Source organism: Ailuropoda melanoleuca, chromosome 19 (assembly GCF_002007445.2).
Source record: "Ailuropoda melanoleuca isolate Jingjing chromosome 19, ASM200744v2, whole genome shotgun sequence".
Classification (NCBI taxonomy): Eukaryota; Metazoa; Chordata; class Mammalia; order Carnivora; family Ursidae; genus Ailuropoda; species Ailuropoda melanoleuca.
In genome coordinates this window covers 13,553,828-13,566,718 of record NC_048236.1, presented here as the reverse complement: position 1 = coordinate 13,566,718, position 12,891 = coordinate 13,553,828, and the positions used below count along the sequence as shown (strand labels likewise).

At 35.8% G+C, this 12,891-nt stretch overlaps 1 protein-coding gene across 4 annotated transcripts in view; it reads left to right on the top strand.

Moving 5' to 3' along the window:
* COL21A1 (collagen type XXI alpha 1 chain) overlaps nt 1-12,891 on the top strand; it is a 177,565-nt gene that overhangs the window by 76,177 nt on the left and 88,497 nt on the right. The window contains exons 4-9 of one of the 4 annotated variants that reach the window (XM_011224576.3): nt 776-944; nt 1,041-1,257; nt 3,620-3,793; nt 4,867-4,944; nt 6,652-6,660; nt 6,959-7,042. In XM_011224576.3, the coding sequence (XP_011222878.1) occupies nt 776-944; nt 1,041-1,257; nt 3,620-3,793; nt 4,867-4,944; nt 6,652-6,660; nt 6,959-7,042 (731 nt within the window). Of the gene's footprint in view, nt 1-775; nt 945-1,040; nt 1,258-3,619; nt 3,794-4,866; nt 4,945-6,651; nt 6,661-6,958; nt 7,043-12,891 lie in introns of those variants that run through there. The other 3 variants (XM_019799345.2, XM_019799346.2, XM_019799347.2) reach the window with 3 other exon arrangements.

Below are 12,891 nucleotides of genomic sequence, written 5' to 3'. Positions count from 1 at the left end.
TAGGACCTTGAGATCATGACCTAAGCTGAAGGCAGACGCTTAACTGGCTGAGCCGCCCAGGCACCACTTAATGATTCTTCTTAAGGAGATAGTCTTTATTTATAAAAATTATTACTATAATAATATACTTAATCATAGATGAGATGATAGGCCCATTTCAAGAACTTTCATGGACAGAAAAGATCCACAGTTTTTTCCAGAGTAATAGAACCAATGATATTTGAACTATAGAATTATCAACTGCTAAAACTGGAAAAAATATCAAGAATGACACTTTTTTTTTAACCCCTCAATTGCTGGGAATGCAAGAAAGGATTCTTAGAGTTCATCTCCTAGATCCAAGAAATTTAAGAGTTATGCAAAGTCATGTGACTAATTAATAGCAAATCCTGGGTGAGAATCATCAATGCCATTCCAGTATTCTGCCTCCCAGATATTCGGTTGCCCGTGTTCAACATAGTGATTTATAAATGTCAGCATAGGGTTCTTAAAGCAGTGTATTAACAAATGTTTCTCTTCTATTTCTGTTTTACTTTTATCCCCTTTTAGGGGGAAAATTACATTTGAGACTTCCAATGAAGTCTCAATGAGACATTCTCAGTGAGAATGCCAAGAAACACTCCTGCACGTTTTCTCAGAAAATGCATTTATACCCATTTATATAAATTTGTGTGCATATATAGATTTTATAATTATTTTCTCTAATATTTCTCATTTTCTTGTTGAAGTAATCCATGATTAATCAATGTTTACTGCTTTTGCTTTGGATTTATAGAATCTGTCTGTCCAACACGAATTCCAGTGGCAGCTCGCGATGAGAAAGGGTTTGATATTCTTTTAGGCTTGGGTGTAAAGAAAAAGGTTAAGAAAAGAATCCCACTTTCACCAACAAAGATAAAAGGATATGAAGTAACATCAAAGGTTGACTTATCAGAATTCACAAGGTACATGTTATGTGTTGATACATCTTTTTTTTTTTTGATATTTCTGTAGACAATGTTGAGAATTCTTGAAGCTTATGCGTATTCTTCTTTTTCTAGCAATGTTTTCCCAGAAGGTCTTCCTCCATCATATGTGTTTGTCTCCACTCAGAGATTTAAGGTCAAGAAAATGTGGGATCTTTGGAGAATTGTAACCATTGATGGAAGGCCACAAATAGCAGTTACCTTAAATGGTGTGGATAAAACATTATTATTTACAACAACCAGCATAATTAACGGCTCACAGGTGGTCATTTTCGCTGACCCTCAAGTTAAGGTAAAGATGCCTGGGTATGATTATGATGGTATTCACGGGGAATCACCACCAGGTTTGTGTGTGTTGGAGGAAGAAAGCCATAATTTTAACATGGCTGAAAAGATACTGACTTCATAGTTTAATGTTGCTTTACTGAATAAAAGCAACACACAAAGGAAAATTGTTTCTTAGATGGGATTAAGGAATGGGTGGAACTCATAATTTTTGAGTGTCTGCTGCTAGATGCCAGGAACATGTAATTATAATACCCACCCAGCGCAGAAGCTGTTGCTCTCACTGTACAGACAAAAAATGTTTCAAGTATATTAAGTTCCTTCTCAAAGTAACACATCTAATAAATGGTGACGTCAGGAATTGAAGTTAAGTCTCATCAGTTTCAAAGTCATGTTGGTCCGTCTTATACTGCCATGTCCTACAAGATATTGAGATAAAGACATTTGTTAGAACCTTAAATATAGGTAGATAATGGGTGCAGAATTCACATTTATTGGGAGAATGCTTTGTTTTCCTCAGAGGAACCTATTTTTAATAAAATTAATAAACTAAAAATAAAAGTATATTTTCCTAGTCAAATGTGTTCAGAATACAGATGCAATGATAAAAACAGTTAATGTTTTGATCATTCTTATAATTATGATGGTCTAAGAGTATATTGTATAATTTAGGAAATGTACAAGGTTGCATATGAAATTATGCCACCTGTGCAATTTCTTCACTTAGTAAGCAGATTAAATTTCTTACAGATTTGGCTGCCATTTTTATTAAAGTCAATATGCTAGGTTCTGTAAGAAATCACAAATGAATAAGGCATGTTTCACACCTTCAAGGAACTTATTTATAGTGGAAGATTGAAGGCCTCTGGTATCTAATAGAAGTACAAAGTATTAATGGAATGTAGGGGAAAAAGTAGATTCTAACACAAAATGTGGGCAAGTCTTATTAATGAGATGCTTTTTGGCTGGAGCTTGAAGAACGTATAGGATTTTGATGAAAAAGTGAAGGGCATGTAAGTCAGTGGTTCAGTATTGAGTAGTCATGTGTAGTAAAATGCAGGACTTTTATTTAAAGAAGAGAAAGTGGTGGTGTCCCCTGTGTTTGGAGTATAAGATACATGAAATAAAAAGCTAACAAAGTGTGAGTTCAATTTGTGGGGACCTGGAAACCATACAAAGGGTTTTGGGCTTCATTCAATGGATGACAGGATTTCATTAAAATGTCTTGAATCATAGGTGTGTCCTGGTCAAAGGGGCTCTCTCTCCTTCTCCATTTTCTCTCATAAAAAATATTTTCATCTGTGTCCTGGAATTGGGCTAGGTCCTAGGTATCCAGAAATTAATAAGATGTGGCATCTTCTCTGACAGAATTCTAGTGAGAAAGATTAATTGTAGTGGAGGTATGAAGGTTGGCTTAGAGAGGGAAGACTTAAAGATATGTTTGAAAATTATTCTGATAAAGCAAAATATCCATGAGCATAAACTATGGCAGTGAGAATGGAAATGGTGAAGTGAATTTGAGTCATGTTTAAGAGACATATTTGGTAGAAATTTGCATCTGGTTATTATTGCAACTGAGTGAAGGGCAAGAGGTGAAGACACTTGTTGCTGTTTAGAAACTGAGGATATTAATATCCAAGGGAAACTGAGAGGAAGAAAGTTTTGGGGATAGTCCAAGTTCATTTTGCTATACCCTCCCTCAGGCTGATTGTGAAATATCCCCGTAAAACTATACTAGCCAGTATTATAATTATAGATCCCGTATGTAGGAAAGAGGTTCAAGGCTGTTGTAGATATGGGAGTTATTCCGTAGAGGTAATGATTGACCTGTAGGAATGGATAAGATAATCAAAGGGGAGAATGAAAAAGGTCAGTGACAGATCTGCGGGTTAAAGACCTCATCAAAAGGCAGGTGAGGAAGAGAATCCCTAAAAGAAATAGAGAATGAGCAATTGGAGAAGAAGAAATGAAGATGATCAAGATGGTTTGAGTCATGGAAGTTGAATGAGAATGTCAAGGAAGGTGGACTAGTTAAGGATCTAAAGTTGCAATGAAGTAAATAGGATGAGGAATGGGAGAAGCCATTTGGATTCAGAGATTAGGAACTTATTTGTGACCTTGAGGGAGTTGCTTCAGTAAATTGTTTGTTACGTGTACTTACGTGTAATGGATATGTAATGGAAAGTAGGGCTTCATAAATTAATCGGTGGGTAGAATTTGAGACCCAACTTGGGTCAGGGTGAATTAGTATACAATACAACCAGTCTGTGTTGTGTGGACTTATGGTTGGCAGCAAAGGGATGGGAACAAAGAAAATGAAAGATTGTTAGGAATTTTACTTATGAATCTTCCATACTTTCTTCCTGTAGACATTATTTGATGAAGGCTGGCATCAAATTCGTCTCTTAGTAACAGAACAAGATGTAACTCTGTATATCGATGATCAACAAATTGAAAACAAGCCCTTACATCCAGTTTTAGGGATCTTCATCAGTGGGCAAACTCAAATTGGAAAGTATTCTGGGAAAGAAGAAACCGTTCAGGTGGATAAAAAATGATTTGCTTTTTGCATTGTATAAAGTGAGCTTCTGCTGTCCTGTGTGGTAGCATTTATCACATTTACCTGTATTTAACTTAATTATTAATTCCTTTAAGACACTTAAAGCAAAATGCGGTCAGTTTAGTAGTGGAATTGTGTGTTTGAGTGTGTGTATGAAAATGCAAAATTAGACTTAATAGATTTTATAGGAATTCTTAGAAAACTGTTCCCCTGGGTTCAGGGTAGAATTCTGCATTCTTATGAAACATTAATTTCATATTTCCCAGGAGAAGCATAGATTAAATAATAACTTGGAAAAGAGACTGTGATTAGAGCTGTGAGTTGGGAGCTATAAAATTTCTCTGCAGCTGTGAGGTTACGATCAGATTAATGCATTTCAGGACTCTTTCTTCTTAAACAAAACTGTTATTTTTTTGGATATTTTTTAAAAACTGGAGTATCTGGGTGTGGGTTGAGAAATGTGTATGTACAAAGATAGCCATTTCTCGGACAATCCCTTATTTGAAAAGTTCTAATTTTCCACTCTGTTTCTATTAAGGGAAGACCGTCCTATTCAAATTACACCATGGTCTCTATATATTAATGTTACATGTCAGAGTAGTGTAGTAAATATTTAAATAGCAGCAGGTGCTTGGACTACTCATCACACAACACTCCATGCCAACAGCTAAATCTCTGAAACTAAAGATGACTTCTTAAGCCCATTCTTTCATAATCAGAATGTTGTATGGGGATAAACACAGAAGGCCTGGGAAAGAACTTTTGAGTGTCCTAGGAGATGCTCTCTAGGCTAGCTTTTAATATAGAGATACTAAAAAAGCTCCAATGGGTGCCTGAAGGAAATTAGAGTTTTGTTTAGGGTGCTAGAATTTTCCTTATGAATTATGTTGCATTGCATCTTTAAACTATTAACGTTAGGTATTTAAATCTCGTATTGTTGTTTTTTAGTTAAGTGCTGTGATTTAAGCCTTCCATGACTGCTCATGTACTTGGGTTGTTCTTATGAAGCAGTTAGCTTGGGCCTCAAGTTTAACCTGATGGGGTTTATGTTCCTAGTTTGATGTCCAGAAGCTGCGAATCTACTGTGACCCAGAACAGAACAACAGAGAGACAGCATGTGAGATTCCTGGATTTGTGAGTAGGATGGATTCTTTTCTCCCAAATGTTCCTTCAGTACTTTCAGAGCAATAAATAAAAGTCAGATAATATGTGAGTCTTAATTTAATATACAGAGTTAATTTGTTTGTTGTCAGTGCAATGAAAGTTACATTGATTAAAACGTATTTTGAGGTTGATAATTGATGTAAAATGATAATGTATCACTTTGCAAGTGTGAATGGAAGAGCACAAGGAAATGTTTTTTTCACACCTCGGAGTGTGATGTTTCCAGTACTCAACTGAAGCAGGGCTAAGCCTGCTCTAGAAAAATCAAGGATTCTTTGAATATCTGGAGTATCCAGAGTGTAAAATACATTTCTATACTTAACTAAATGTGTGGACAGAATATCCCACACAGCACAATTCTAAAGAATAGGAAGTGATTCATTTTCCTGTTCACCGGCACATTTTCTCAAACCATAATGAATATACAGGTTTCTTTTTGTTGTTGTTACTGAAGGAAGATTTTCTTGTATTTCGAGGTTATAGGTAACTTTCCATTTATGTAGCTATTTTCATTAATGTGTTAGGAGGAAAAAATTATAAGGTAAAATGTTAGAGTCTAATTATATATATGTGCTTGTGGGTGTTGTGTGTGTGATCCTTTTTCCCTTGGGCAAAAAAAAGGTATATTTTTGTAATGCAAATAAGGTCAAATGTTTTAAACTTTGTGCTGTGTGGATTCCCAATGATCTTTGAGCTCATGTCATAGTTGTTTTAGTTTGTAAGGTCGTACTACCATCATCTTCCTTTTTCCTATGAAACTGAATAACTTACAAATCCACATGTTCTGAAAGCTTGAGGATGTAGGACAATGCATTTAAAGACTCTGTAATAATACCAAATACTACCAACTATGGAACCTTTTAGAAATGGTTCATTCTTGGTTTTTTAGGGAGGTAATTATTTAAACACTATAACTTATTTTAGATACCTATAACTTGAAATACAGCCCTCTAATCTCTCCTGAAAGTATTAATACATGATTACATTCTGAAGAGTCCATTTTGTATACTTCATTGATATTTCTGCATCAGTGTTATGAACATGACCATTACCCTTGCACATCATAAAACCACAGGATCAGATGCTAGATTTTGAGTTCTCATATCCACTTTTTTGTGTTTTTATGTCTCCTTCCTTACTCTCAGGCGTGACTTTTTTTTTTGCATTTTTATTCCCAGTTTCTCATTTTCTGATCTAATTTGTTATTGTTTGGAAAGATTATTAACCTATTTAAAATCAGGTATTACTAAGCAAGGAGCGAATTGTTTAGTGAGGAGGTCTCCTAAAGTAAAATGCAGAAAATTTAATGTGTGGAATATTTGACTTTCTTAGATGTGTTTTGGCTTTTTCCTCTGGTTTTCAAATGACTTCCAGAAAGTTCAGGAGAGCATATAACTCTCACCCGGCATGGCCATTACACCAAGAAGCTTTGGCATTTCCATTTTTCTCGTTCTGCTTTTCGTCATTGTTCATGTCCTTACTTTATCCTACTGTGACTGTCATCATAACATGTACTACTGTCATTTTTTTTTGGAGAGTCGCACGCAAATGTTTTAGCTGTTGCTGGTTTTGATATTTCATGTACCTAGAACCTGGACAATGAAATATCTATGAATTAGATAATTTAGAAATTTAAAAGCGTCTTTTAAAACACATTCATTGTTGTTTTTCTTTCAGAATGGTGAGGTAGGCCTGGAAATTATTGTTCTCCTTAAGGTAATATTTGTATTGAGGGACTGTTTAGCTTCCTTCCAACAACTGTAAGTACATTAGACAAATAGTCATCATTTTTATTAGCTTGAGTGCATTTAGTTTTCATAGCTTTTTGTGATTCGGAATTTCTTAATGGATTGTGCTAAATAAAATTGGAAAGTAGATGTAAGATAGCTTTACAGTGTCACACATGCGGACACTTACATATACCTACATACATATACATGTGTCTTTCCACGGTTGTTGTTGATTTCTGTTTTTGTCTCTGTAGTGCCTCAATGGTCCCAGTGATGTTGGCTCAACTCCAGCTCCCTGTGTTTGTCCTCCGGGAAAACCAGGACTGCAAGGCCCCAAAGTGAGTAATACCTTTTTTTGTTTTTGTTTGTTTTTTTCTTGTTAAAACACACAAACAGCTGAGCAAATGCACAAAATTCCTAGTCACCACTGACCCTCTTGTGAAATTTCTACCTAATGCCTTACTTAGAACAGTTTAAAACCTGAGTCTTAGTGATTTTTTTTTAAAAGTGTATTCCAGTCTGTACTTGCCTTTGAAGCTAGAACAGATACCCCTAGCCCACAGTAAAGTGAGGGAGTGTTATTAGTTTATTTGCTGGTGTGTCTGTTTTTTTGCCAAACACTGCTGCCAGATTCCCAGAACAATACCTCCTTACAACCTCATAAAAAATGAAGAAAGGGCATTTGTTGAGATACGTTCTAAATCCTTAGTTTGTCAAAACGATTTTCAGATAGAAAAATAAAGTAGAAATATTAACGTTGATTTCAGTGTTATGTTTGATGTCTAATTCTAAAAATTGAGGCATATATATTAATTTTACTTAATCATGTAGTAATTACTTTTGGGAGTATGTTCGTCAGTCATGTTCAGTATGCACATGTTCCACTGGCATTTACTCATGGTATATATATAGAGTTTGCGTGTATGTGCATATAAACATTTACATATTTATTTGTGTATACATTTTTATATGATTGGAGCCATGATGTGCATACCATTTTATAACTAGTTACTTTTTATATAACTAAATAGTCTGAATGTGTTTCTGTGCTATTAAGTATGAATGACTGCTTTTAAGTTGATACTTATTGTGGGATCATTTAGACCCAGCCTGAGACTGAGGTATTAAGTGGTTTGTCTACTGTACATAAACCTTGTTAATTTTTTTCAAAGATTTATTTATTTATTTTAGAGAGAGCGTGTGAATACGTTGGGGGGAAGGAGCAGAGGGAGAGAGAGAGAGAATCTTAAACAGACTCCATGCCAGGCACTCAGCCTGACATGGGGCTTGATCTCACGACCCTGAGATCATGACCTGAGCCAAAATCAAGAGTCATTCACTTGACTGACTGAGCCACCCAGGCACTCCTAAATCTTATTCATTTGATATTATCTTAAAATATCACTTAAATAATAATGTCTAACTTGGAAGCAAGTATGACTTCTAGCCAAAAAAAGTGTTGTATGTGTTGATCATTTATTGCTTGAGGTGACCAAGCAATAATTATTAATTTTTGTTAATTATGAATTGTATGTTCATTGAGATGGAATTTCCTTAGTGTTTTAGTCACCATGACTGAAAACTTTAGCTTTTATTTAAATTTTTTTTTCTTTAGGATTTTATTTCTTTATTTGACAGAGAGAGCCACACCGAGAGAGGGAACACAAGCAAGGGGAGTGCGAGAGGGAGAAGCAGTCTCCCCCACTGAGCAGGGAGCCTGATGCAGAACTCAATCCCAAGACCCTGGGATCATGACCTGAGCCAAAGGCAGACACTTAATAACTGAGCCACCCAGGCACCCCTGAAAATTTTAGCTTTTAAACTTCTCATCTAAGATAATTTGTTTCCTCCCATCTTTCATGCATATTTCTCCCATCCATTTTTTTAAAATTTAGATTCAATTAGCCAACATATAATACATCATTAGTTTCTGATGTAGTGTTTAGTGATTCATCAGTTGCATATAACACCCAGTGCTCATGACATTTTTATGTGATAGCTCATGGCCTGCTTCAGGCCTTGCATTAAAATCAAGAAAGAAATGTAATTTAAGAAATAAAAGTATCCATTCATTATTTCATTCAGGGTAAATATATTTGGCTTGGAATTTCGCTTCAGTATATTATAATCAATTTACTATTACAAACTATTTTTAGATTGCATTTAGAAAGGTTAATCCAGGTGTTTTTTTGTTCTTTAGTTAAAGTAACTGCATGTTATTTAGGGTGCCTTGACAAAAAGAAGAAATACCTATAGGATACTCCTAGGAGAATATACCTCGTAAGACAACTTGGTGTGACCTACCAGCAGACTTTTTTAAAAAACATATATATTTATACATATGTACACACACACACACATATATATATAGTTTATTCAACTTGGAATATTACACATAAAATTGATTTGATCTGTAAGAGATATAATATGGAAATCAGATGTGCATAATAACCTCTCAAAGCCCTGCATGCTTTTCTGACTCCCAGGGAGGTTCAAGCCACCCCCAGGATCTCTAAAAGGCTGTCCATTTTTTGGGGAGGCATCAGATACCTCTGATGTTTTCTGAATCTTTACTAGTGATCTGTTAGGTGTCTTGAAGTGACATCAGTTTTTATTCATGTATGTTCCTACAGCAGATTTTTAGCATACCCTTTGTCTTATCTGGTAAAGCTTCTGATACCAAGTATTTCCAAGTTGCATGTGTTCCTCATTTTCATTTTCTTTTCTTAGTCATAATCTTACGGTATTGCCACCTACTACTTTAAATGAAATTGCATTTTCCACCAGTCTTCAAGTTGGCGTGCCTTCTTGATCTGCTTTCCATTTTCTTCAGAAAATCTGGCCGGAGGACAAGAACACACACACACACATACTCTTCCATCCTTTTAGGGCTCTTTCCCCTGGAGGTGGTTCCTTACCCACATCAGGGACCTGTATGTGAAAAACAGAATCCCTAGCAACATTCTGAGTTGTATTTCCTTTAGAGAATTTCTGGCTTGGGGAATTAACAGGGTTTTAATTAGATTAGCAGAACTTGAACGAAAATAGATGAAGCCATTTTCCTATAGATCCAACAGAGACTTACTGGCCATTTCTGTTAGATTCTCTCTGGAAAGTTTTGCAGATGTCCATCAAACAAAGTTACCTGTGAAGAACAGATCTCGTCTTCCTGTTAACCAGAAATAGAGTTTTGGGAGCTGACAGTTGAGTCCTCAGACTGAAGCAGGAGAAATTTTTGTGTGGATAGTTGGGTTAGTGCTTATTCAAAGATAAACTCATCTGTTTAAAATTCTCTAAGATTCCAAAAGATATGAAAACCCTGTTGGAAAACCAGGTCAAATTAACTATGGTATCCTATGCTTAGACTTACCATGGCATCGTAACTCTATAATAAGTGTGTGTATACACACACACACACACACACACACACATATATGTATATATATATTCCTTGAAGAATAGCTAATTCATTTTGTATCCTTAATGTCAAACATAGGGAGTGATGAAACTAATAAACCTGTTGGAGTATTTCTTATATGCAGGCACTTCACAATGAAGATTAATACAAACTAAATTCTCCTTTGGAATTCCAGTGTCTAACACAGTGCTTAATGATAATAGTTTTTTATTTAATGAATTATGAAATCATTGGAAAAATAAGAGTCACCCCTCTTCTCAGTTAACCTATATGGGATGTTGTTGTGATATGAAAGATCCAGGAAATCCCCAATTTACAAACCCCCCTTTCAAAGGACTTTTGCTTGTGAATGGCAACTTCTTCCCGCACTTCAGTAGTAGAAACATTTGTGGGGACATTTGATCTAACCTTGATGTTAGATCTGTTGTTTCAAAAGTGGAAAGAAGGCATTTTTCTTCTTTTTTGGAAAGAACAATTTCTTACTAATCCTTTTCTCTGAAATACCACCCTCTCTATCACAGTATCTCTGTTGATTTCCTTTGTTTCACCCTCCAGATACCACCATTAGAGATTCATTCAGGCTATCAAAGTATTCTCTGTTTAAAATACAAAAGCCTTTGGAAAATTTCAGGGGCCACTGGGCATTCACATTTTTATGTTAATTTTCCCAGACTAAGTGGATTCCTTCTAGCCTGAGAGAGTGGGTGTTTGAGTTTTGCGGGAGGGAAGAGGTTGGTTTAGGAAAAGGGAGTAGGTCTTAGGTCAGATACTCCTGTGGAGTCTGGAGGGTAGCCTGAAGACACAAGGGATTTTGAGAAGAGGGCTTGAACAGAAAGGATTTGGGCCTAGGTGAAGAGTTCCAAAGACACTTTAGATGAGCAACTGAAGATATTAGCTTGCTTTTGCAAGCACAACTGTTTCTTACTTTGATTATTCATATTTACACTACTTGAGAGGCCATATTCAGAGATGTTTCAGCTTAGTCCATGACATTTCCACTCCTGTCAACAGCTCAAAAATCCTGTGGCACAAGTTCAAGTCAACATAAGTAAGTACTGCTTTTCAGCTGAACACATAGTTTTTAAAATTCAAAATGTGGAAATGTTTCAACTAAATTAGAAGAAAGTGAATTGGGAATTTAGTCACAGTTGTACAGTAATAGGTCCTATGTCTCAATGTATTTGGAAATCATTTTCTGTGTTAAGTTCGCTAGCACTCCCCAGATCTGGTTCTAATCAGTATATGCATGTTAATGTGGGCAGGGATACTAGTGTTTAGGAGGATGGACTCTGGAGCTGAATTGGCTGAGTTCAAGTGACCTTGAGCAAGTGACCTAACCTTCTGGGGCCTCAGTTTTCCTATATAAAAAATGAGAATAATAAAATTACTTGCTTCATGGCATTATTATGAGGATTAAGTAATTTAGCATATGTAAATCTTTTACATCAGTGCTTAGCATATAATAAACAATCAAGATAGAGAATCAGCTTTTATTACAGTAATACAGTTGAATTTTTATTCTGATTGGTCTTCTCTCCAAAATTAGCGTCTGTCTTTATTTTCCCAATTTTATGCAAGCAACCCCAAACCTTCCTGAGTTTTTGCAAATAGTCAAAATAACCAATAAAATCTGCCAGCAATAATAGAACCTGCAAAAGAGATTATTTTGCCTCTTGGGGCTGTTCACCAGTGTTATGGTCCTTTGAAGTCACATTGGATTTATCTTATTATTATTATTATTATTTTGTCTTGGAACTTAGTTTTTATGTATTTAAAATATTGTTAATATGTTTTGTACTTTTATGCAGGGTTAAAAACACAAATTTCGGGGCGCCTGAGTGGCACAGCGGTTAAGCGTTTGTCTTTGGCTCGGGGCATGAGCCCGGCGTTATGGGATCGAGCCCCACATCGGGCTCCTCTGCTATGGGCCTGCTTCTTCCTCTCCCACTCCCCCTGCTTGCGTTCCCTCTCTCGCTGGCTGTCTCTGTCTCTGTCGAATAAATAAATAAAAATCTTTAAAAAAAAAACAAAAAAACCCAAAAAACCCCACAAATTTCGTTCCTTCTTTTACCAAAGCTGTATTCCAGCTTCATCAGATCCTTTTGATATCCTAGATTTTGCTGATACTAATACTCTGCCAGTAAAGGGGGGTCATTAACAGGAAATATGATTTAAAATAAATCAATACACAAATAGTTATTGAATCCCTAATGATACCCAGTATTATTAACTCCCCCCCCCGAAAAGGGAGAAAATAAAGACTCTGTTTTCAAGAAGTCTCAGTCCAAATGATAAATGAAGACTAATCAAGGGAAAACTGAGAAAACTCTGCTTATGAGTATGGGATCAGTGATAGGAGCTGCTATAGCCTTTCAATAAAAAAAGACATCAAGGGAAAAAGGAATAATGGATTCTTAAGTGGAAAAGGAAGAAAAATTTCTTGTCAGGAGAAAAAAAAAGATGGAATTTGTTGAAAGATGGCAAGTCCACTTTGAACGTGGATAAAGGATAGCAGATAGGCTAGAGATTAAGGTGGATCCTCTCAAAATAAGAGAAAAACTCTTAAGTCCCTAGAGAACCAGAATGTTACTCCTTAATGCCCAGCTAACACTCGAAGTCCTTCAGTTAGAACTATAAATTCTGTCTCTTTAGCAAGACATGATGTGTTTCAGCATTATTTTTCTCCCTGGATTTACAGCTCTTTCTCTCTCTCTTTTAAAAACAACATTTCCATTCTTCTCAGCCTTTCCTCATGCTATGTCTCTTGGG